General features: G+C 39.3%; 1 protein-coding gene across 11 annotated transcripts in view; it reads right to left on the bottom strand.

Moving 5' to 3' along the window:
- The window catches only part of DLC1 (DLC1 Rho GTPase activating protein), a 407,252-nt gene that overhangs the window by 158,142 nt on the left and 226,443 nt on the right, over nucleotides 1-22,667 (bottom strand). Inside the window, exons 6-7 of one of the 11 annotated variants that reach the window (XM_060085717.1) lie at nucleotides 17,948-17,985; nucleotides 15,034-15,715 (exon numbers count right to left, since the gene is read on the bottom strand). The exons of 8 other annotated variants lie outside the window; for them this stretch is intronic. In XM_060085717.1, coding sequence (XP_059941700.1) covers nucleotides 15,536-15,715; nucleotides 17,948-17,985 — 218 coding nt within the window. In that variant the 3' untranslated portion in view covers nucleotides 15,034-15,535. Of the gene's footprint in view, nucleotides 1-1,946; nucleotides 2,801-15,033; nucleotides 15,716-17,947; nucleotides 17,986-22,667 lie in introns of those variants that run through there. 2 more of the 11 variants (XM_060085716.1, XM_060085720.1) reach the window with 2 other exon arrangements.

Below are 22,667 nucleotides of genomic sequence, written 5' to 3'. Positions count from 1 at the left end.
CCTATAAGGTTATAGGCACATGATGGACTTGGGATTCAAGAGAACTGAGCTCACATCCATATTTAAACTCTTATTAGTTATGTGACTTTTGACAAGTCACTTAACAGTTTGGGCTTGAGTTCCCTCACTCGTCAATGAGGAAAGGCTATCTGCCTTAAATGGCTGTAGCAGCACTCAGAGAGATGCAAACTACTGGGCTACAGTAGGTCCTCAATGAAAACTGCTTTCTCTCTCTTCTGATATGTCATTCCTGTGATTTCTCCCATGGGCAGAAGACTGTCTAGAGCTAGCCTTTAGAACACTCAGTTTCATTTTGCAACTAGGGAAACAATGACAAAATAAAGAAGATTAAAAATTATAATTACAAAATGCCCACTCAGTCACACCAGTGGTACTTGGCATGAAAATTACGACTATAAAGAAAGATCTTGGCCACCCCAATACTATCCAATACAAGAAATTATGAATGCCAAATGCCCACAGACAATCCAGTGCCATGAATCATAATGAACTGTAATGATCTGAGTTGAGTGAAGTTAGAAATAACTTAACAAATTTTACCAACACATTTAAACACAGTGCTAGGATTCCCTTACGACCTCAGAGGGATGTGGGCAAGTGAGGGACTCTGAAGGTCATTAGCCTCATGTAAATCTGCCTCGGACTGTGGAGTGTAGGCAATCAGTGCTTTTTATTATTACTATTATTTTAAAAATAAAGATACTACAATCTTCAAAAATTTTATAACTCTCCAAACCCATCATATTTCCTTTGTTTTTTTCCCACCTGCCCTACTTGAATTGGCATGTAAACTTGTTTCTTCTAAGTAAGTGATGGGGATGTTGACTTGTTTGAACTGATGTGTGTGTGTGTGTGTGTGTGTGTGTGTGTGTATGCTGCCTGAAAAAAAAGTACTGGTATGCTATGCGGGTGCATACCAGCTCTATATACAAGCACCAGAGATGTTTTTTTCTGTTCAAGTAGATTCCCATCTAGCTGGGTGGAGAAGACTAACATATGAAATAGAAACAAAGGGACAAAATAAATAAAAAGAAGTATATAATTAATTACAGACATTTAAAAATTCTGTGTTGCAAGACTGCAAATAAAATGAACATCAGTAAAGGCTGACATTGTTCTAAATGTTATAAAAGCAAGAGAATTGAAAGGTGGAGATGACTTGGATTAGGGGATCCTGCTCCGTTTGTTGGAGGAGAAATGAACACAGTGCTTTAGTGGAACATAAGGAGAAAAGGATGACTAAAGAGAGTTTGTCTAGATAACAGAGGACCTTCACAAACGCATAGAGGTGTTTTGGTTATGAGTCTGCAAATTGCACGACACAAGGTTTCTGAGCAAAGACAGTAACAAAGTGAAGATGGCAGTCATGCAAGATGGATTGAAGTGGTAGATGCTGGAGTCATAGGGACAAGCTTAGAAGAATTGTTAGACTTTATCTACATAAAAACAATGGCAGTCTGTGCCCTCATGGTAGATGTGGAACCAGAAAGGAAGGGGCAGACACTGAGATACACAGAAGGCAGATTTGACAGGATTTGGTCACTGATGTGGTATGAGGGATGAAGGGTGGGGGAGGCAACCTATAGAAGGCTATGAGGTTAACCTTGCAATTGTTCAGTTTAATCTGATGTTGCAAGACCTCCAACATTTACTGGACATGTCCAGTAGACAGCTGGAGATAGAGGATTAGAGTTTAAAGGTGAGGATAGGACAGATAAAGCTGGCTAGCTAGATGTGTAGATAGATAGATAGACAGATAGATAGATAGATAGATAAAGGAGAAAGACTCAACTGGTGTTGGATGGATACAAGTGTAACTATCATATCATTTATATATATGGTACTTTGAGCTTTAGGAATTATCAACATAGAAGCAAGAATATAATCCAAAAATAATTCACAAAAAAACAATATATGTGATGTACAAGGGGGAGGGTACTGATTCAAATAGCTTCTGAATGTTTAGTTGATTAAGAAGGTGAGGTAGACGTTTTGCCTCAACTCCCTGATACTTACTTTTTTCTTTTAGTTGGTTCTATACAAAATGTACTTGTATATTTTGATATACTATATTCATATATGCATTTCTGCATTTGACAATATGTGTATGTGCATTTGGCTTTGGCTTCAAAGAAGAATGTAGATTCTAGAAGGAGAGATAATAAACACACATACAACATACTGGGATACATGGATTGCAATTGGTTGATAGGAGAATGCTATTTTAATAGAATGAGCCAGAATGGCCTCTCAGTCGAGCTACCATTTATCAGAGACCCGAATGAAGTGAGGGAGAGAGCCATGTGACTATCTGAAAAAATAGTTTTTCCAAATGAGGGAACAGTAACTGCCAAGGAAGAGCAGAGGTCAGAGTGCATGGAAAGGAGTGAACTGGGGGAAGAATATAAGAAGGTGACGTAGGAGAGGTAGGCAGGCCCCAGGTCAGGTAAAGACTTCTTGGCCACAGGATGGATTTTATTCTAAGTGTGAGGGAAAGATACTGGAAGGTTTTGAGCTGAGGAGTCACAAGACATAATTTATATTTAAAAACATCCCGTCAGGCTGCCACGTTTGGAACACCTTACTGGAGGGGGGCAGGGGTACAAGTAGGGAGGCCAGTTGAGAGGTGATGGTAAGAATACAGGTTGGAGACGACGGCGGCTTGGCCCAGGGCAGTAGCACTGAGGATGGTGGTCGGATCCCACATGCATTTTGCAGGGAGAGCTGACGTGACTGGCGGATGGAAGGAACTTGAGGTACAAAGGAAGAGAGAAGTTACCTATGAACGGAGATGAAAAGACAAGTTTTATGAGAAAGTGAAGAACTTGTCGATTTTGGACATGTTACGTGATTTTTGGCAAGTTACTTAATGTCTCTGGACATGTTTCCTCATTTGTAAAACAAGGATAAAACAGGGCTAATAAATCTACTTCAGAATCTACTTCATCATCTTATGTAAGCATTAAATAACAATGCAAGAGAAGCTCTGAGCAGAGCCCTGCGCTGCATGTCAGGGGCCCAGCTAAAATTAAATATCAGGAAGTTGAGGAAAAAACTTCAGTCTTACCTTCTTTCTGAGTTTTAAAATAAAAGCTTAAAAACCTTAGCTACAATTTCTTCCATGACCCTTCTTTTGGGGTATGGGTGCTACTGTTGTGGGAGAGAGTGTTAGTTCTAAATGTCAAGTATGCCACGTGTGCTAAAAATATAATAATTTTGATGGTGATTGTCATTGAATAAGTAAATTTAGTATAAAAATGATGGTTATTAGAGAGATGTTCTAACTGCAATTAGGAGACTTCAAAGAAGAGATGGAGTTTATATTTTGAAGAAAAGAACAGAAAGAATTTACAGAATTGCTTGAGGGGAACATATTCCATGAGAAATGATAAAAGTCATTAAAATAAGGAGGAACATCAATAATCATGTGATTATGAAGAAAATCAACACATGTTTTACAAAGCATGGCTTGTTTCCATCTGCATTTCACGTTCTCAAAGAAATGACTTGTGGTCAACTTAGTAACGTGAAAAGAGATCGTTTGACTAAGAAAGCTGTAAATTCACCAGTATTGTCAGGCAACTTTGAAGAGCCTATTTTCACAATGACATTTGAGATCTTCACAACACCATGCAGTGCACTGCTCCCAACTTGTCAATACGATAAGAAGAAAGATTGCTAGGTGGATGGATGAATGCATGCACAGAGGTCACCATGCCCTTACTCAGCAGTCTCAACTTTAAAAGTGAATAACCCTCTTTAGTTATGTATCTCTGAGAAAATGTTGAGGGAGAGACACCGATTTTTAACATGCATATCATTCTAAAGCACGATGCTTTGCCTACAAAAGACATCTTAGAAATAAAGTATTGCTACTTTACTCAGTTAACAGAGAAGAATGAAAAAATAAAATCAAAACTTATTTTTGCAAATTAATGCTTCCTCCACTTGAGGACAATTATCCACTGTTTGAGGAAAGACTTGCTTTTCAGTGACATTTAAATAGTTGGTCCCCTATGCCAGGTTTTCCCACTTAATTCCACAGAACCCTTGGTCTTCATGGAAGCCTTCAAGGGATTCTTTTTTTTTTTTTTTGGTGAAGAGGAGGTATTCCGTTGGGTGTTCTTATAAGCATTTCTTTTTTTTTTTTTTGCGGTACGCAGGCCTCTCACTGTTGTGGCCTCTCCCGTTGCGGAGCACAGGCTCCGGACGCGCAGGCTCAGCAGCCATGGCTCACGGGCCTAGCCGCTCCGCGGCATGTGGGATCTTCCCGGACTGGGGCACGAGCCCGTGTCCCCTGCATCCGCAGGTGGACTCTCAACCACTGCGCCACCAGAGAAGCCCAGCATTTCTTAGTATAGGCTATTGTGAGAATATTATTTCTGAATCACATTTTTTTTTTTTGCTTCCTCTAATTCTCAGACAGACTCTCCTTCCATTCTTTATCCTCATCACCTACCTAAGCTGCATCTGTACCCAAATACAGGCCCAGAACAGGCATAAATGAACTTGACATTTATTGTCACCTTTAAACAGATACTTAATTACATTTAGCTCAAAAAACAATGCTAAAATGAAATATTATTTACAAGCTTCATTCCAACCCTTATTTATCTAGTCTTTGCTTAATTCTATTAATACTTTTAAAACCCTTCATGACGTACTTATATATGAGATATACAAATTTATATATGTATATGACCATGTATATATATATGGACACATATATTTATATGTATCTATATATGCATATTTATATATATATATAAATTTGACTTTGTTAATACCTATACTATTTACATTTGTGTTTTTTTAAAGTAAATATTCTACGACTTTTATAGTACTTGAAAAATTCTCCTCTATATTGGGTATTCTTACATACTATTGGTGGGTGTTAATACATGTTGAACAGTTTGGCCACATAAGATGTGCATATCTTACTATGAAATTCCATCCTTAGATGAATTACTGTGTCATAGAGAAACTTCTATACATATGTACACAGAGGTATAAACAATAGTATTCATTCCTAATAGCAAGTGCTTGTAATAGTGCATAACTGGAAACAACCTAAATGCCTTCCAACAGGAGGATGAATAAGTAAATTATGGCACATTCATATAATAGTAGTAAGAATAAATGATCTTTATGTTTCAACATGAATAATATAATTCAGAGGAAAACATAGGCAGAACACTCTTTGCCATAAATCTTGGCAATATTTTTTTTGATCTGTCTCCAAAAGCAAAGGAAATAAAAGCAAAAATAAACAAATGGGACCTAATTAAACTTAAAAGCTTTTGCATAGCAAAGGAAACCATCAACAAAACAAAAAGACAACATAATGAAAGGGAGAAAATATTTGCCAATGATATGGCTGATAAGGGGTTAACACTCAACATATATAAACAGCTCATACAACTCAACATCAAAACAAAAACAAAACCAAGCCACCTGATTAAAAAATGGGCAGAAGACCTGAATAGACATTTTGCCAAAGAGGAAATATAGATGGCCAATAGGCACATGAAAAGATGTTCAACATTGCTAGTCATCAGGGAAATGCAAATCAAAACCACAAGATATCACCTTACACCTTCGGAATGGCTATCATCAAAAAGAACATAAAAAACAAATGTTGGCAACAATGTGGAGAAAAGGAAACCCTATATACAGTGTTGGTGGGAATGTAAATTGATGCAGCCACTGTGGAAAACAGCATGGAGAGTTCTCAAAAAACTGAAAATGGCGGACTTCCCTGGTGGCGCAGTGGTTAAGAATCCACCTGCCAATGCAGGTTCAAGCCCTGATCCAGGAAGATCCCACATGCCGTGGAGCAACTAAACCCACGTGCCACAACTACTGAGCCTGTGCTCTAGAGCCCGTGAGCCACAACTACTGAGCTCACGTGCCACAACTACTGAAGCCCGTGCGCCTAGAGCCCGTGCTCTGCAACAAGAGAAGCCACCGCAATAAGAAGCCCGAGCACTGCAACAAAGAGTAGCCCCCACTCGCTGCAACTAGAGAAAGCCGGCACGCAGAACGAAGACCCAATGCAGCCAAAAAAAAAAAAAAAACTGAAAATGGAAATAACATATGACCCAACAATTCCACTCCTGAGTATATATCCAGAAAAAACAAAAACAGTAATTAAAAAAGATATATGCACCCCAGTGTTCATAGCAGCATTACTTACAATTGTCAAGATGTGGAAGCAACCTAAGTGTCCATCAACAAATGAACGGATAAAGAAGCTGTGGTATATATATACAGTAGAATGCTACTCAGCCGTAAGAAAGAATAAATTTTGCCATTTGCAACAACATGGATGGACTTGGAGGGTATTATGCTAAGTGAAATAAGTCAGACAGAGAATGACAAATACTGTATGATATCACTTATATGTGGCATCAAAAAAAACCCACAACAAACTAGTGAATATAACAAAAAAGAAAGAGACTCACACATATAGAGAACAAACTAGTGGTTACCAGGGGGGACATACAAACTATTAAGTATAAAATAAGCTACAAGGATATATTGTACAACACAGGGAATATAGACACCATTTTATAATAACTATAAATGAAGTATAACCTTTAAAAATTGTGAATCACTACACTGCACACCTGTATATAATATTGTACATCAACTATATTTCAATAAAAATTTAATTGATAAAAAATATAATCAAAAATATAATTCTGAGCAAAATGCGTTGCAGAAGGATATTTGCAGTATGGTCCCACTTAAAACTTCTAAATGTGCAAAACAATAATTACTATTGTTTTAGGTTACTTACATACGCAGTAAGAGTACAAAACCAGCATGGGAATGATTAAATCCTAAATTCAGGATTGGAATTTCAGGGGGAGTTGGGAAGGAAGTGGAGGGAGGGAATGGGATCCAGGAGGGGCATGCAGTAATTTTAAATTAAAAATGTTAAAACAGTAGCTTTAATGTTTTATTACTTTAGTTAGTGGTTGATACATGGGTTTCTTGTATGTCTAAAATATTTAATAATGATAATCTTGCTATTAGTTAATAGATAACATATCTAAAGATGTTTTTGGACAAAAGATTTTTGGAAAGCAAAGGTACTGATTTCAAATGTTACCTGAACTCTTTCTAATCAAAAAAATGAGTATGTTATGAAAACAGCAACTTAAAGCCACATGAGACACTGTGATCAAATGTCCCAGGGTAGGACTGCATGGACCATTAGCTAAAGCAACCTCACCTTCATTTTACAAAAGCAATTAGTACATGCTTCAGTCTTCAAAGTGAGCAAGGATTACCTACTCTTAAAAAGTTAATAAAAGCACTTGGCTTTTGACCCTTTGAGCTCAGCTGGTCCAAGATCTGGGTCAGCTTTTTTCCACTATAATAAAAGTTGCAAAATGTCATTTTCCTAGACTCCTTTTAAAAGCAGAGATGTTACATAAGTTATTGTGATTCAAAAGCATGCACTTTTATGTAGAGACAAGTGGATAGCTCATGTCATGGTGTTTTATTAATCAGTTATAACACTTTAAGTCTGAGTAGGGAGAAGAATATGGAACAAGGACAGGAAAGCAGGCACACACAGGACAGATTATACATTCTGAGCTGATTCAACTCAGTAGCTCACTTCAGTGAAAATTGGGTAAAGAAAAAGAGCAGACAGTCACAAAATCAGCTGGAGTCAGGGTCTGTGTGGGTCGGTGGTGGGATTAATGAGCACGGAAGGCCACGAAGGTTCACTCCGGGAATACTTCACGGGCAAAGTGGGAGTCATGCTCAGGGTCACAGAAATCAAAACATTTTCTGCGAACTGACCTCACAAAAATGGGAACTCGGAATGTGTGTGGCGGTGGCTGAGAAGGTGGGTGCACTGTTTTGACCCATCCATCCTGGTGGCATCAGCGGGCGGGGGTTTACCCTCACTTCCCCGTTAAGGCCCTTCCCAGGCTCCATTTTCTTATTTTCCTTTCTTTCTTTTTTTAAAAAAATTAAATGTTTATTTTTTCCCCTTTCCCAGCTTATTAACACTTGGCTCTGATGTGCCAGCTAATCCTTGGTGTATGAGCAGAGTGGCCAGTCACAGACTGTTGTTACTGTCTTAAATGGGGCAAAAGGGCATTTACGATAGATTTTCAGGCTCCGCTTTGAAATCATTTTTCTGAGGTTTACCCTCCATGTTTACCTTCAGTTATGCAATGATTATCCTGTGCCAAAGAGCTTTGGCTGGAAACACAGCCTGGGTTTTAAGTCATCAATTTATATGTATCACTGAAGGAAACCTTTCTCTGTTCTTACCTTAGCCAAAAAAGAAGAAGAAAGAATCAATATTATGCACAAGATGTTGTACGTAAGTTGGAATTCATTACTGAAGGTACATTTTATAAATTTACAATATCCTATGTGTAACATTTCCAGTGTTGTTCTCATAGTATTGCTATCGGTCCCATCTGCATACAAAGGACACAAGGCAAACACTTTGGGTTGTCTTGTCACCCCCCTACATTTTCCACCCTGGTGCTCCTGGCTGCAGGCAAGCTTTATTGGTGTTTGGTTGCATGTGGTCTATAGCCCCAGCATAAAAGAAAGGGCTTCAGTCTTTCCCTATAACTCAGTGGCACAATATTCTACTCTGTTAGGTTCTGGCTCTTAAATAAGCCCTCTGCATAGTTTCAATAAATCAATAACTCTTAGAATACGAAAATCTACCCACATAAAATAAGACTTGAGAAGGTCTAGTATCATACTGATCCCCAAATTGCTCTGGGTTTGGTCCCATCACTCCCTTCTCACCCCCATTGGTTTGTCATCTCATTTGTCCACCCAGGAGCTACACATGAGTCAACATGCGCGTGCTAATTTCATTCGGTTGGAATTCACTAAATGAAATTCTAGCTTCTTGTAATAGCACAAAGGAAAGATGTTTCTATTGCAGTCTGAAAGTTACATGTTCTAACTTGTTTCCATCAGTGAAAAATTATAGTCCAAAGTCTGCCTTATCTGAGTTGAAAAGCAATATATTTGATGGCATCCTTTTCAACCTGAGATGGGGTTCGTTTTCAAAAGTTTTACTTTAAATATAGCATATTGTAAAGGTATATTAGGAATGTCCTTACTCATCTGGTTTAGTTCTCTTTTTTTTTTTGCCAGATGTTTATGTTGGTGAGAAACCAATAACACTGTCTAGACCTCTAGGATATAGTAATCAAGCACGAATGGAAAACATTCAGAGGTCACACTTCAATCTGGACCTACAACATCCTGCTATTCAAAACCAGATTAGAGATGATGGCTCATGATAAACGGAACCACACTGAATGCTGAGTCAGTGATTTGAGAGTTGTCTGCAAATAACTAAATATGTCACAAAAAATCTGAAAGATAAAACAAAGTCTAGACATCATTAAACGAGCTGAACCCCTGCCCCCACTCCAAGTTGTCAACAACCAGATGCTACATTGTGACTTTTACATCAGCATCCTGTAAATCAGGAATCCTTAATCTTTTATGAAGAGAGGTTCCCTGAAGTCATGGCTTTCTGAGGGTGTGTGTGTGTGTGTGTGTGTGTGTGTGTGTGTGCACAACTGCCTAGATGTGTTCATACTAATAATAAATCCTCTAAAGAGACAGAGAGGGAAGACAGAGAAAAGTGATTTGTGGTGTTAGGATGTTCAGAGATCACCAAGCGAGATTTTCAGCAAGCAATAATATGCCATGGCTTTTTTTGCTATGTCCTGTTGATTTCCATTGTCTAGAAGTTGTTAATTTGTTTTTTATTAATAGTGTTTCAGTTCTTGACTGAAATAGTTTACTGATTGGAGATTCCTGCAGGAGAGGATAAAAACTGACACCCCTCTGTCAGGATACTGAGTTCAACCCGAAGATATTTTTACTGTCAAATAATGAGGAGACTGGGTCAGTATCTCAGCAAGTCATAAAAATGGCCTTCTGCTCTCTCCATTTCCTGGCTGCCACTCTCAAGCTCTTATGGAACTTTCGACCTGGAACACATCTGTGTTATACTGAATGCAAGATGTGGGTCAATAACTGTCTCAAAAAAAGGCAAACCTTACTGATTCCCAGACTATACTGGAGTAAAGTCATGGTGGAGTACTTTATGCTTTTATTTTTATTCACTGGAGGAAGCAACCAGGTGAAATCAGTCCAGTTACTAGCATGAGAATTTTTTCAAATGTTGAGAAACATCCAAATAACTTACCTGGCTGAACATACCAACGCTAATGGGAAAAAATTTTTCAATATGTAATCCCTGTATTTAACACCCTCCTGGCGTACACACATACACACACACCCTACTACCGTCACATCCTCATAGTGACACAGAGGCTCTTCTCTGCAATGATTCAAATGTTTTCATTTCCATGTGCAATAATGAGAAAGTGATAATTATGACTTGAAAAGTTAGTTATGTAAAGGAAATTTTCACTTATAAATAATGTTCATTGGGATACAAATGAGCATGACAACCAAAGTACAGAAAAACCAGTAATGATGAAATAGTGTGGATATCCTTTGTTATAATGAACTTGGGTCAGCAGTCAGTTCCTGCTGAAGAGAGGAGAGAGGGAGAAAGGTAAAGAGGGAGGGAGGGAAGAAAAAAGGAGGGAAGGAAGGACAGGGGACAGACCCTGATTGGCTCAGCAAGTACCTTAGGGTATCTGTCACACCATGCCTTAGAGGCTAGTTTTCTCTGTAGGTTACTTTCTTCCTGCCAAATAGACTCTAGACTACTGAAGTTCAGAGACAGTTTTTAATTTATCTTTATCTTTTCTACCACATAGCATTATACTCAGTGCACAATCAATATTAGCTAATTTGTAGTTAGTACAAGGTTATGCCCATCCAATATAAAAACACTCTGTTACTCTTTGCTTCAGTGCATGCTGTCTGCCTTCTTGATTGTACAGTGTCTGAGCCACGTCTCACGTTTTCTCTGTTTCTAAGGACCCTTATTTGAAAATGAAATGTTCAACCTTAAGAACTTTCCTGCTTTCTTTCATCCTTTGGCCTCTCTATCTGGGAACAGTAAGATGCCACAATTAACTATATTCTTTGGAATATATTAGTGAAGTCACTTCTAAGAAAAACAAGGCCATGATACATGAACATACTGTCAGTATTCAAAACATGCTTTAATTAAAATGTGGAAGCTGATAAAAGAAGTACTAATACAAATTCATATCTTCTTTGGTGATTTTCTCATTGATTTAATTAACCTTTGCATTCAGTAGATAATTGACTTTCAAACTACTGAAAGCAATCTCGAATGTCACTGATCTGAAATGAACTAGAATTTTTTGAGATCATTTTATATATATGAAAATATAGAATTGCTTCACTATGATTGAATACTTAATCCTCAAATTCTATTATCTCAAGTATTTTTCTGCTCAGAGTGTGACAGAACCTTTGTGACTGGTAAACATTTAAGAATATAATAATTATGCCATATTTTAAAAAGATGGCATAATGGTGTAATAATTATGTCATAGTTTTAATAACTCATCTATCATTATTTTTCTTTTTTAAAAAAAGATCCAAAATAGGAATATCTCTCAAAGTTATTATGGGCAGAAAAGATGTCCTTACTTCCAGATTGGTTCCATAAGAAATTCTGTGAAATAACAAAAGACTCAGGACAATCTATTTCAGGTCTATAGCCCATGTATATTGAGATCTGAGACCTATCTTGTCAATAAATGAAACTATTTAAAGCACAATCTCCAACTTTAGTTCATTCTGATTTCTGAATCAGTCCAAAAAAGCACCGTTTTAGATAGTAACATATTTTAAACCTTAGTACGCTTCAGTTCTGTAAAAAGGTCAGTATCTCATCTTAAAAAAATGATGAAAGATATGACCTCATAGCACTTTGGAAGTAACAAGTTTTTGTCCCATAAAGAGAATGGCCAGTTCTTTAGGAAAGATGCACTCATTTGTCTGATCCTTCTTTGCAGAGAGGGTCTCCCTGGCTCCATGGGGGCACCCACCGATGGTCTGATTTGCTGATTTATGTTTACAGGTTACTCTGCTCATGAGAGGAGCTGGGCCCACAGGGATGCGCAGAGCAGTTTAAACGTGTTTCTCAACCTTTATGCTCATGTCCCATCCCTCCCACCCACCCACGATTTCTCTATCTTCAGCATTTTGTAAGATGCAGTTTGCACTAAGAAAACAATAAATCAATCGCGTATATTTTTAAAAGCTACAAGTGCTCTTTCCATCACTGCCCCTTCCAGGTGTGTTTTTTCTCATCCCCCCCGAGAGTCACTGGTTTAAAGATCAAATCAGTGATGAGCTTCAGACTCCCCTCAGTGTCCAAGAGACACTATACAGTTCTTCCTTAATAACATGGGGTTCACATTGCCCAAGCTGGGCCCCTCTTAAATTCAAAGGTAGGATTCAGATGTCATCTTCATGGCTGGCAGTTAAGGACTGTGTCTGTCTTGTCTGTCCTTTGGTGCCTAGCACAGTGTTTTGTGTACGATAGGTTCTCAATAAATATTTGTCAGATTAATTAATAATTATGGGCAGATTTGGATGTTACTGAGTTTTGTCCGTGGACGCCCACTAATGGATTTTTAAGGTATTGTCAAAAAATACCCTAGCTTAAATGGGGATAAAAATAGTAGTCTATACCTCTCAGGATTATTTTGAAGATTAAATGGGAAAATGCCTTTAGAGCTCTCAGCACAGATTCTGGCACTTAGTAGGCAATCAAATGACAACTTAATTATTGTTATGATGTTATTTGTCATAAAGAATGCATCCAATGATAATAACCACCTACGGCTGGGTGTCATGTTTAGTTCATATTACAAAAAAATTTTAGTTTGTATTAGCTGCTTAGTCTTTGGCTGTGCCTGAGAAAAGCAACAGTAGCACTATAGTTGTGAGTTTGATTATTAAAGGGATGTGTAACTTTGGTTTTCTTCCATGGTTAGGTCTTCATCAATAATTCCAACCAAATCCTTCAAAAATATCAGCGGTTGTTCACAAGCAATGTGGGAAGAGCACAGAAGGATCAATGCAAACCCATCATCATCACAAATAAACAGCTCCAGCACAGGCCTTCTGGACAGCACATCCTCTTTCTTCAAGAATGGCAGATTATTATTAAGTGACGGGAAGCAGAAATTGAAAAACACATACAACGGCAAGCTTAACTTCAACCTACTCCTTAATCATTTCTCTGCAATAGAGACCTTCCGGTGGAATGTTCTTTTTAATCCCATTTTGGCTTCATGATATAGCTTCTGATGCTTAGGCAGACCTGTGACTAATATATCCCTTCTATTAAGCCTTTGACTTTGGACACATCCCATTTGTGTAATTATAGTGACCTTTGGCAAACTATGCAGACTCTTCCTACATACTATTTTAAATGAAGAAAGTGACAGAAGTTTTGCTCCAGAAACAGAGGCATGTGAAATATCCCTTCAAGTGGCAGCCTTGATGTTGAACGTACTTTTTCCCATCCCAGAGCTGGGCCACGTGCTTGAAATCTCACCTGCTGGTACGGCTGCTCTTTCCCATGTTTGCCTCCATCTACATAGCAATTTTCAAAGCAGGTTCCAACTCGCTTGGGAAGACTCTCAGATATTGTATACCTAGCCTGACAAAGTCATATGCAAGGACTTATTTCCTCATCGATGTGCGAAAACAGTTATTCTCTAGTCACTTCATTTTGGATTTCAACACGGTCTGCACAAAAGTCACCTTCATTAGATTCTTCTTTGTTTTGCCCCACAGGTACAGAAGTAAATCCCATTTCCATTGAAATGTTACCTTTTCTTTTCATTTTTTTGGACTTGTTGAACTACTTTTGCCCAAAAGGCTAAGGCAAATTATAGGAGTGACACACTATAGTGGTGAAGCTTCCTTGCAAGCAGGGCATAAGGAAAAGAGAAGTTATACCAACCAAAACTGATGGAGGGTTTACTTACGCCAATGACTTTTCTGAGTACTTTGCATAGTGGCTCATATGATCCTTAAAACAATTTCATGACACGGGTACTATTTTCATCCTTTTTATATTGGTGAGGAACAGACTTGCCCAAAGTTACCCAGTACAAGAACCAGGATTCAAACCCAGGCAGTCTGATGTCACAGCCAGCTCTCTCAGCCACTATAGTATATTTCCTCTCATCAAAGCTGGCTTCTCAACATGCTTCTCTTTTTATTGAAACAGTCACATCTAATTTAATACATGCTCATATACACCCTCCAGAAATGTGACCATGTCTCATGAAGCATCATTAATGGTTGTCTCTCAGGCCCTTCGAAATGTTCTATCGTGTTGCATTCTTCTAGAGAAGTCTTTGTTTACTGGAGGAGCCTGCATATTTTGAGGCATACATCACTCTTGGTTAAAAGGCATTCTATTTGCCCTTACTTGCTTTTCATGGTGAACCAATGAGCAGAAAACAGTTCACAGGAGTCAGTGTTTGTGGTTGCCTGTCGTGGGAAATGGGCCAGAATTATTGATGCCCTACTGAATTCGGAGCCAATATACTGTACAGTATGTTAAGCATTCTTTTTACTGGTGAATTGGAGACCTGGTCAGCTGAAATGTAAAAATCCATTTCACAAAAGACAGAAGATGCTGAACATCCAACAAAATACCCCCAGAAGCAGGGGTGGGAGGAGGGTCCAATCTAACGTATGTACTTGAAGCATTTATTTTATGTCCATTGAATCTCATCTGGATTGAGACTGGTCTAAATTTTCCTAACTTCTTCATAGGCAATTCTGTTTCTCTTCCTTCTCTTCAATGTTTAGCAATGGAACTAGTGACATGTGTTCATAACATGTTGAGGTGTTTAGATTTTTTCTCCTTATGTTTCCCTAATAGAATAGATTGAATACTTTTTAAAAAATCAGTGTTTTAAAAAACAACACTATAGAAGTTGTTCTTACCTTTTTAGATGTTTTTAAATAAGAACTAATACTTAATTTCTTTTTGGTTTATTTATTCATTCCACTTTCCAAATTGATGAAAGCTACACGTGTCTTCTGGCTTTTGCCTTACTTTCAGTCTCTCCTTGTCTTTCTCATCTGAATTTTAGTTTCTTTTCTTTTTCCTTAAAGGCAGTCCTATTGGTGCATCAGTCCAAACCTGTTTGTGGAGCTTTGTCAAATATACATCAAAGAATTCCAGCCATCTCATGTATGACAGCCCAGCATCTCAGGCTATAAGAATTTTTGACTATAAGTATTTGAAAGCTACAGTAAGTATTAAGCAGGGACTTTAAATTTAGGGTCTATGGTTAGATTTCAAGGTGTCCATGAACTTGGAGGAGGAAAAATTACATTTTTATTGTCACTAAACTTTAATTGAAAGGTAGCATTTCTTCCAGTTATGAATGTTGACAAACTGCCATCCCTGCACACACAATGGTACTAGCTGTCCTGTGACTTTGTCACCAGTAGAAATTCGACTTTTCCAAATCACATTACAGTTGTTGCAGATATCACAACATCTCATTTACATTCATCTCTCCTCCACAGTTACGGTAGTTGTCAAACCCATTCCAGAACATACATGATTGCAGTTTTTCTCTCCACAGATGTTCATGGGATGCTGCCGGCCCCATTCAGCCGCTAAACAGGAAAGCTGAAGATCTGCATGTTGGTCACCTAGATATGGATGTTGTTCCCGAGGATTTCCTCTCTATAATGGTTGGTGACAAGGAGACGAATCAAAGATGACTGTTCAGTTTAATGCTATTAATTATAGCTACAGCAACAATCTGCATGCTGGTATCTTTAAAAAACATCAAATTTACATTTACTTCCCTATATTTTGAACACATTATCCTGTTAAAGAATTCATTCATCTTATATTGCCATATCAGAAAATTTTGGTTTGAACACCTTGATCACTATATTTCGTTCTAATTGCTTTCTGCTATAATTCTACATATTTTATTTATATATTAAAAATACTTTTCTGAGAAGTGGTTCATATGCTTCACCAGAATGCTAAAGAGATCCATTGGCACAAAAAAGGTGAAGAAGTCCTATATGAAAGGATTAAGGGGCGACAGGTTTTCAGGAATAAAATGCTCCCTGGAGCCAAGATGTCCTTGTGCCCAAGGGAAGGAGGCGCAAGGACACAGCAGACATGTAAGAAAGATGCACAATTTGCCCAGAGGATGGTTGTCGGCCCCATCTGTCACCCACTGTTAACCTCAAAGTTCTTATTCCCTGAAAACACAGTGCCATCCTATGCTTTTAGGAATAATGGTTGTAGAGGGAACAGGAGTAAGAGAACCCCTGTGGGCTGTGGGTAGGCAGAACATAACAATTACATATAAAGGAAGATGCAATTAAGACAGCCTGTTCCATCACTCCTCATGACTAGAAGGCCTTTCCCTAGCAGCAATTCTGTATTTTGTTTATATAAGGCTGTGAATCCTTAAAAATAACAGATGGAATCCTTGTTTTATACATAAGGAAGTTTAAGGCAAGCAGAGGTAAATGATGGTTTGCGTACATAACACCATTTGGGGTAGAAGAACTGGGAACTTCTAAGTTATGTAGCAGGGGTGTGTGTGTGGGGGGGGGGTGTGTATGTGAAAGAGAGAGAGACAGAGAAAAATAGAGAGCTAAATTGATTGAGAGAGAAAATACCTAACAAGGAAACAAAACTTTGTCCCATGGCCAAACAGTCCGGTCAGGTAAAACCTCTGAAAGAAACTGAAATCTCAGGTTAGTTTCTGAGAAACTTGGTGAAAGTCATCAAGGTAACAATCATCATGGAAATAACATTCCGGGTACTATTAACAGAAGTATTTCCCTCCAGAGGCTTCCAAACGTGTTTTACTTGTCATCTCATTAATTTCACAACATAAGAGCAGCAGGAGGTTTGGACTTTCTACTGCTCTCCATTCTGCAAGAGAGGGCAGAGTGGTGTGATGTAAAATAAAGATTGGATCTGATGTTTAGAGAAGTGGCTTTTTGTGGATAATTAACAGCTAATACTTAGCCTTTGGCCAGTGAGAGGGTGGGGTGCAGAGGAGAAGCTTGAGGGAAAGGATAGAAGTAAGTGGTCTTGAGGTCTGGATGTGCACCAGATGGGTCTACACTTGATTGAGCTATGGGCCAAGGATAAGAGAGAACACAGAAAGAGTCCAAGTCCCCAGTAATCAGAGGCAGTTTTTGTGGTAGCCAAAGTCCTTTCTTTTTAAGTATCATGTCTGGATATTCTACTGTGTGAATCACCAAAGAGGTCATATTTGTCTTAGAGAAACCTGAAGATACAAAGAATTTCTTCCTTCAGTGGACCTGAAGCAAAAGTCCTACTTGCTGTTAGAGCTGGGGAAATGTTTAATTTTTCATCACATGTAAAAAGTAACTATTTTTCTCTAAGTGGTCTTCATTCAGTGCTATATTTTGGACTCCATACAGACCCTCAATATATAACAGATAACTGACTAGGCAGAGACAGCAACTTCCCAGGGATAGTATCTTTGTTTTTTAAAGAGGTCAACAGCCGTCAAAAGCTCTTCATTTATGAAAATTTAAGAGGAGGTCTGGGAAGCAAGACTGAATCAACCTTAGTCTCAAATCAAAACACCAAGCTACAACAAGATATTTTTGTGTTATCTTTAATAAGGCATTATTTGTGGAATCTTTCCATTTGGGACGATGGATTTATCAAGAAAAACAACAGTGAAGCAACAATTTTTATTTTTTGTCCAAGCCTCAACCAATTACAGTCATGAATTTTATACTCTCATATCTTATGTCTTAAACTTCCTCTGGTCAACTGGAAACTGCTATCACTTAAATCTACCTTAAAACCCACTTATTGTAAAGTTGGATTTCTTTAGGGTATCACATTTTACTCTAAAGCCATAATAGAATGATTAAATTTAAAATATTTTACTCTCTCCCCTACCTTATGGTAGACTTGACATTGTTCACTCTCTCCCAGTCCTGGGCAATAGGGTTTAGTTCAAGAAAGAGAAAGATATTCATGAGCATTTGGGACAAATTTATAGCCTAAAAAGACATGTTATCTTCCTAATCTGCTTTATCACAATCACAAACCTTAACTTTCACCTCTTCAAGTCATGTCAGGACAATTAGGTCAAAGTCAAATGGCCTTTTATCAAGAACACACAGCACGGAAATCTGGACTGACACTTGGAGGCCACATCTAATATTTTTAACCATTCAGAACTTCGTTCAATATATGGAAAAACAACTGGATTAACCAAGAAGGTTAAGAAAACACAATCTTTGACCCATCTATGCAAATGACATAAGTATACAGACTTAGCAAACAAGAAGGAGCCATTAAACACTACTGGGATACCTTCCCTGGATTTGGAGAGGTTTTTTTTATTGCGAGATGCTATTCTTTTAATCAATTTATGAATATTCTTAATACCAGAATCAACCAGAAGTTCCCTTTTCCTTAATGTACCCTTTCAAACAGTCTGCCATTTAGTGGCTGTCTCATAAGCCCTAGAATGTTTGAACTGCACGCTGTATTTATGTTTTATTATATTTCAAACGCCTGCCTCTTGCATACCTGACACCCTCTCGGACCTCAGAGCAGCCCCGGGCTGCCAGAGGAAATACCAGCAGGCTTTCACCAGGCAGGGTACATTACTCCCCTGCCACTCAGCCTCCCAGGCCCCTCTCCTGCTCGCGCCAGGCCACCTCCGCCAGACAAGCTCCACAGCCGACCCTCACCAGCTGAACAGACCTCGGTGCTTTTGCCTGGTGTTGTTCATCACCACTGATTTCCTGACATTTCAAAGGACCTTGCTTTTCTTTTCAAGGTTAAAAAAAAACCCCAAAACCCACAAAACCTCTCATAAAACCTTATCTAGAAATAACAACACCAGAAATCAGAGAGGCATTGGAGTTAAAAAAAAAAACAAAAAACAAACCCACTCCAGAAATGTTAAACCCCAGAACAAGGGAGATTGATTGAAATCATTGCCATGACAGTGATGAACTTTATCCAGCTGATGAGATCATGAATTAACCGAGTTAATAACTGTGTGCCTGTGTATTTCATTGTTTTGCTTTTCAAACCTCTCGTCCTCACCCTCCGCCCTTCACCCCTCACCTGCCAGCCGTCTGTCTCGGGTGTTTTTCCAAATGACATCCAGGGCTCTGGCCGTGGAGTCTCGGATGTGATCACTGAAGGACCTCCGGAGAGGGGCTCTCAGGGGCCGCGCCATCACGTTGGCCTCGGGGTCCCCCATCCGCCGCAGCTGCAGAGGACTTCAGCGCAGCCTTGGCGCAGCGACCATCCCTCGGGGCCGCTCCTGCGGAGGTCCCTCCCAGGCTGCGGGCTGTCGCCGTGCCAGGCGGCCGGGCTGCGTGCGCGCCGGGCCCCGGGGGCGAGCGAGCCGCGCGCGAGCCCTGCGCCCTCAGGAGCCCGGCATTGCGGCTGGGCTCGCGCAGCTGCCCAGGGAGCGCCGACTGCAGGCGGCCGCCTGGCCGGTCGCCAGGCCCGCGCGGCGGCCACATCTGGAAAGGCTTACAAATGAGCCCACGACACCCTCGCGCAGCCCTCGAGCTGCCTTCGTGGCTGTCTAGATGCTTCTCGCTTCCTGTGTAATCCAGTAACTTGACTTGGTAGAGCTCGGCTGATGCTCTAGTCAATAACGTGTCCCCCTGCCCTGGCAAGCCAGGTCCCCTTACAGTTTTGAAGGAAAGGCCGGGCAGGAGGCAGAAAAGGGAGGGAGGGGGAGGAGGGGTGGCAGGTAGGTTCTCTTCCATTCTCAAGGATAATTCTCACTCACACTTATGTTTTGTCAACTCACTTGTGTTTTTAGATTGGGCTGTTTACGGGACAAAGTCCAACCTTTAGTCGTGTTTGTGGGAAGGAGATAGGCTGTAATGAACGTTCTTCACATCGGTCTGGATTCCGGCTAGGAAGCAGACACCTGAGTTTTAAACTTAATATTGATCAGCTCCTCAAAATTCCCCTCTAACTATGCTTCTACTTACATTCAGTGGTTTCATCAGATAGTTCTAAAGAAGGATCAAATGTCCCCTGATTTTGTGAATCTTCTGGTTCCCAGTAAGCAAACTTCATCGTTATAATTGCACATCAAAAATTCTGCCCAAAAGAATTTAAAAAATAAGTAGTGCCAAGCACCATGAAATCAAAATATGGGCCAACTGCTTCTTTTACAAGATATGTTTTTGAGTTTCTAAAATGCCAAATGAATCTATTTCTCTGCCAATGAATTTGGCTGATTTTTTACCTTTCAATGCATTAATAATCCTCTCTTTTTTTTTATTGTCCCCTAAATCCAATATTATAATTTTCAATGTTTGGCATGGAGGCTTAATTATGGCATCATATAGTATCTAAGGGCTAGTTTGTCACCTTTGAGAAATTACATAATGCTGTAAAAGCACTTCATAAATTGCACAGCACCATGCAAATGCGAATGATTATCATAATTATTTTTATACATGAAATCATTTTTCAGTCCCCAAATTTTCACAGCGTGCATCCTCTTTCCCATCAACTTTGACAGCTGAATTATTCAAAGGATGATGATTAAATTAGTGCAATTGTGCTCACTAGTTACAACTAACACTAGTACCACTGCTTATGAGTAACCCATGTGTCCTAAACTGTATTGTTTCCAGATTGTTCATGCTCTACCAACGTGCTTCTGGTAGATACTTACTTCTTTGCCTTATTATTGGGCTGGGCATAGATTAGGAGGCAATAAGTACCAGCTGCTGAGGCGTGTAGACCTCTGTGCCTGTGGAAGCCAATCCCAAGGGAAAATCCTCCATAAAATCTCAAAAAATTTGACTGCCTAATACCCGGGTCCATTTTAAAGCAAAGTACCCAAAGTCTGTGTGTGTGTGTGTGTGTGTGTGTGTGTGTGTGTGTTTCTCCTTCAAAGAAGTCTGGGTACCTTGAAGCAGGTTGACTCATTTCCTGGTCACATGGAACAGGACAGGTCTATGTGGACCCCTTTTGCAGAGGAGCAGCATGAAGCAACCATAGCACGAGCAGTGAACCACACACTGTGCTAGGCATGGGGATATTGAGCATGAATAAGACACTGGCTCTGTCTCTGAGGAGGAAGAATCACATTGGTCGCAAATAATTTCAGAACAGTGTGATTAGTTCTATGATTGAAGCATGTGCAAAGGAGCACAAAGAAGGAAAAGGTTGCCTGGATTCCTAAATCCTCTTAGGCACTGACTTCATCTGAATTTCTAGAACTATGACAGAGTCAGGGGCATACAGTCATTCCTAGCACCGATATCAACAACTGATTGTCTGAGTCATGCAAAGTGACTGACTATAATGGCACAAAGATTTTCTATACCCAAATGCAGAAAGGAAGGGGGAGCAATAAAGGGGAAATAACATTTACTGAGCACCTATGATGTACAACAAACTCTTCTAGCACTGGCTATAGACTCATGTATACAGACCACTGTTGTTGTTATACAGACCACTATCGGTGTTATTATCTCCACTTTAGAGACGAGGAAACTGAAGCACAGAGAGAAAAGGTCAGATAGTAATTGGCAGATCCAGCATTCATACTCAGAACTGTCTGCATCCAAAGCTCATTAGCCTCCCAAACAATTTGAATGGTCAGAAACGAATGGTAGTGATGGTAATGACTCATTAAAACTATCTAGTCTCAGTTGATACTAAGCTATGGGCCAAAGCTCCATAATCTTATCCAAATAAAATCACCACTGGACCCATGGTGTGGAGGAAGAAGTCTGAGTTTCAGATGAGTTTTAGGTGATGCTAGCTATGGAAACTCAAGGGCAATGAGTCAAGAGAACCAAGACAATCAAGTCAACGCATACTGTCTAATGATAGAGCATTCAAGTCTGAGCTCCAAAGTGTTCCCAAATGACCCTCCTTCTCCTCTGCAGCACTCACTTTCCAGGACAATACTCCTAGTACTTTGCTTCTTGGAAAAAAATCTACTTATTCTAAGTACAAGTTCCATTAGGTAGAATGACCTAAGCTATCTGAAAGGTTTTTAGGTCTTTTAAAAAAGGAAACTTACCAACATAAATGTAACATTTATTGATCGATGATTGGAGAGGAGGAACACAGCTAAATGTTTTCCAGCAAGATGGGCTTTCATTATTGATTTAACCATAGCACAAAGTGGGGCGGGCAACTTGGTCCCTCATTTCTAAAAACTCATTAAATCCAAATTTCATTGTGAGGCTATTTCAAGTCCTTACGGATGAATCTTGTCCACATATCATGGGTATAGTGTAAAAACCATTCTAATAGACAGCCAATTTTAAATTATTTTTGTTTCTGTTTTCTGTCTGCATTTATTGGCCGTTAGAAATGTTCCATACAGAAAAAGTGCTTTTCAGAATTCACTGTTTATAGAATAACTCCCCAAGTTTTATTTCTACAAATTTGAGATAATCCAAATCTCCTGTAACTGTGAGAGGTGAAGATAGTATGTGATAATTAGTGTTGGTCTCAGCTTGGCAGATGGGAGGAGTGGGAATATGAGAAGTCATTTGGTGTTTTTCAAGATCCCACTGGGAATCTTAAGAGCAGTCAGAATAGCAACATTATGCTCTGATTGCTTTTCAGAGCCTTCTTTTTGTGATAAAGGGCTAGTTTCAGC

The sequence above is a fragment of the Mesoplodon densirostris genome, chromosome 20 (genome assembly GCF_025265405.1).
Source record: "Mesoplodon densirostris isolate mMesDen1 chromosome 20, mMesDen1 primary haplotype, whole genome shotgun sequence".
Lineage (NCBI taxonomy): Eukaryota > Metazoa > Chordata > Mammalia > Artiodactyla > Ziphiidae > Mesoplodon > Mesoplodon densirostris.
Note: the sequence above shows the minus strand (reverse complement) of the source record. Positions and strands in the feature narration are given on the sequence as shown.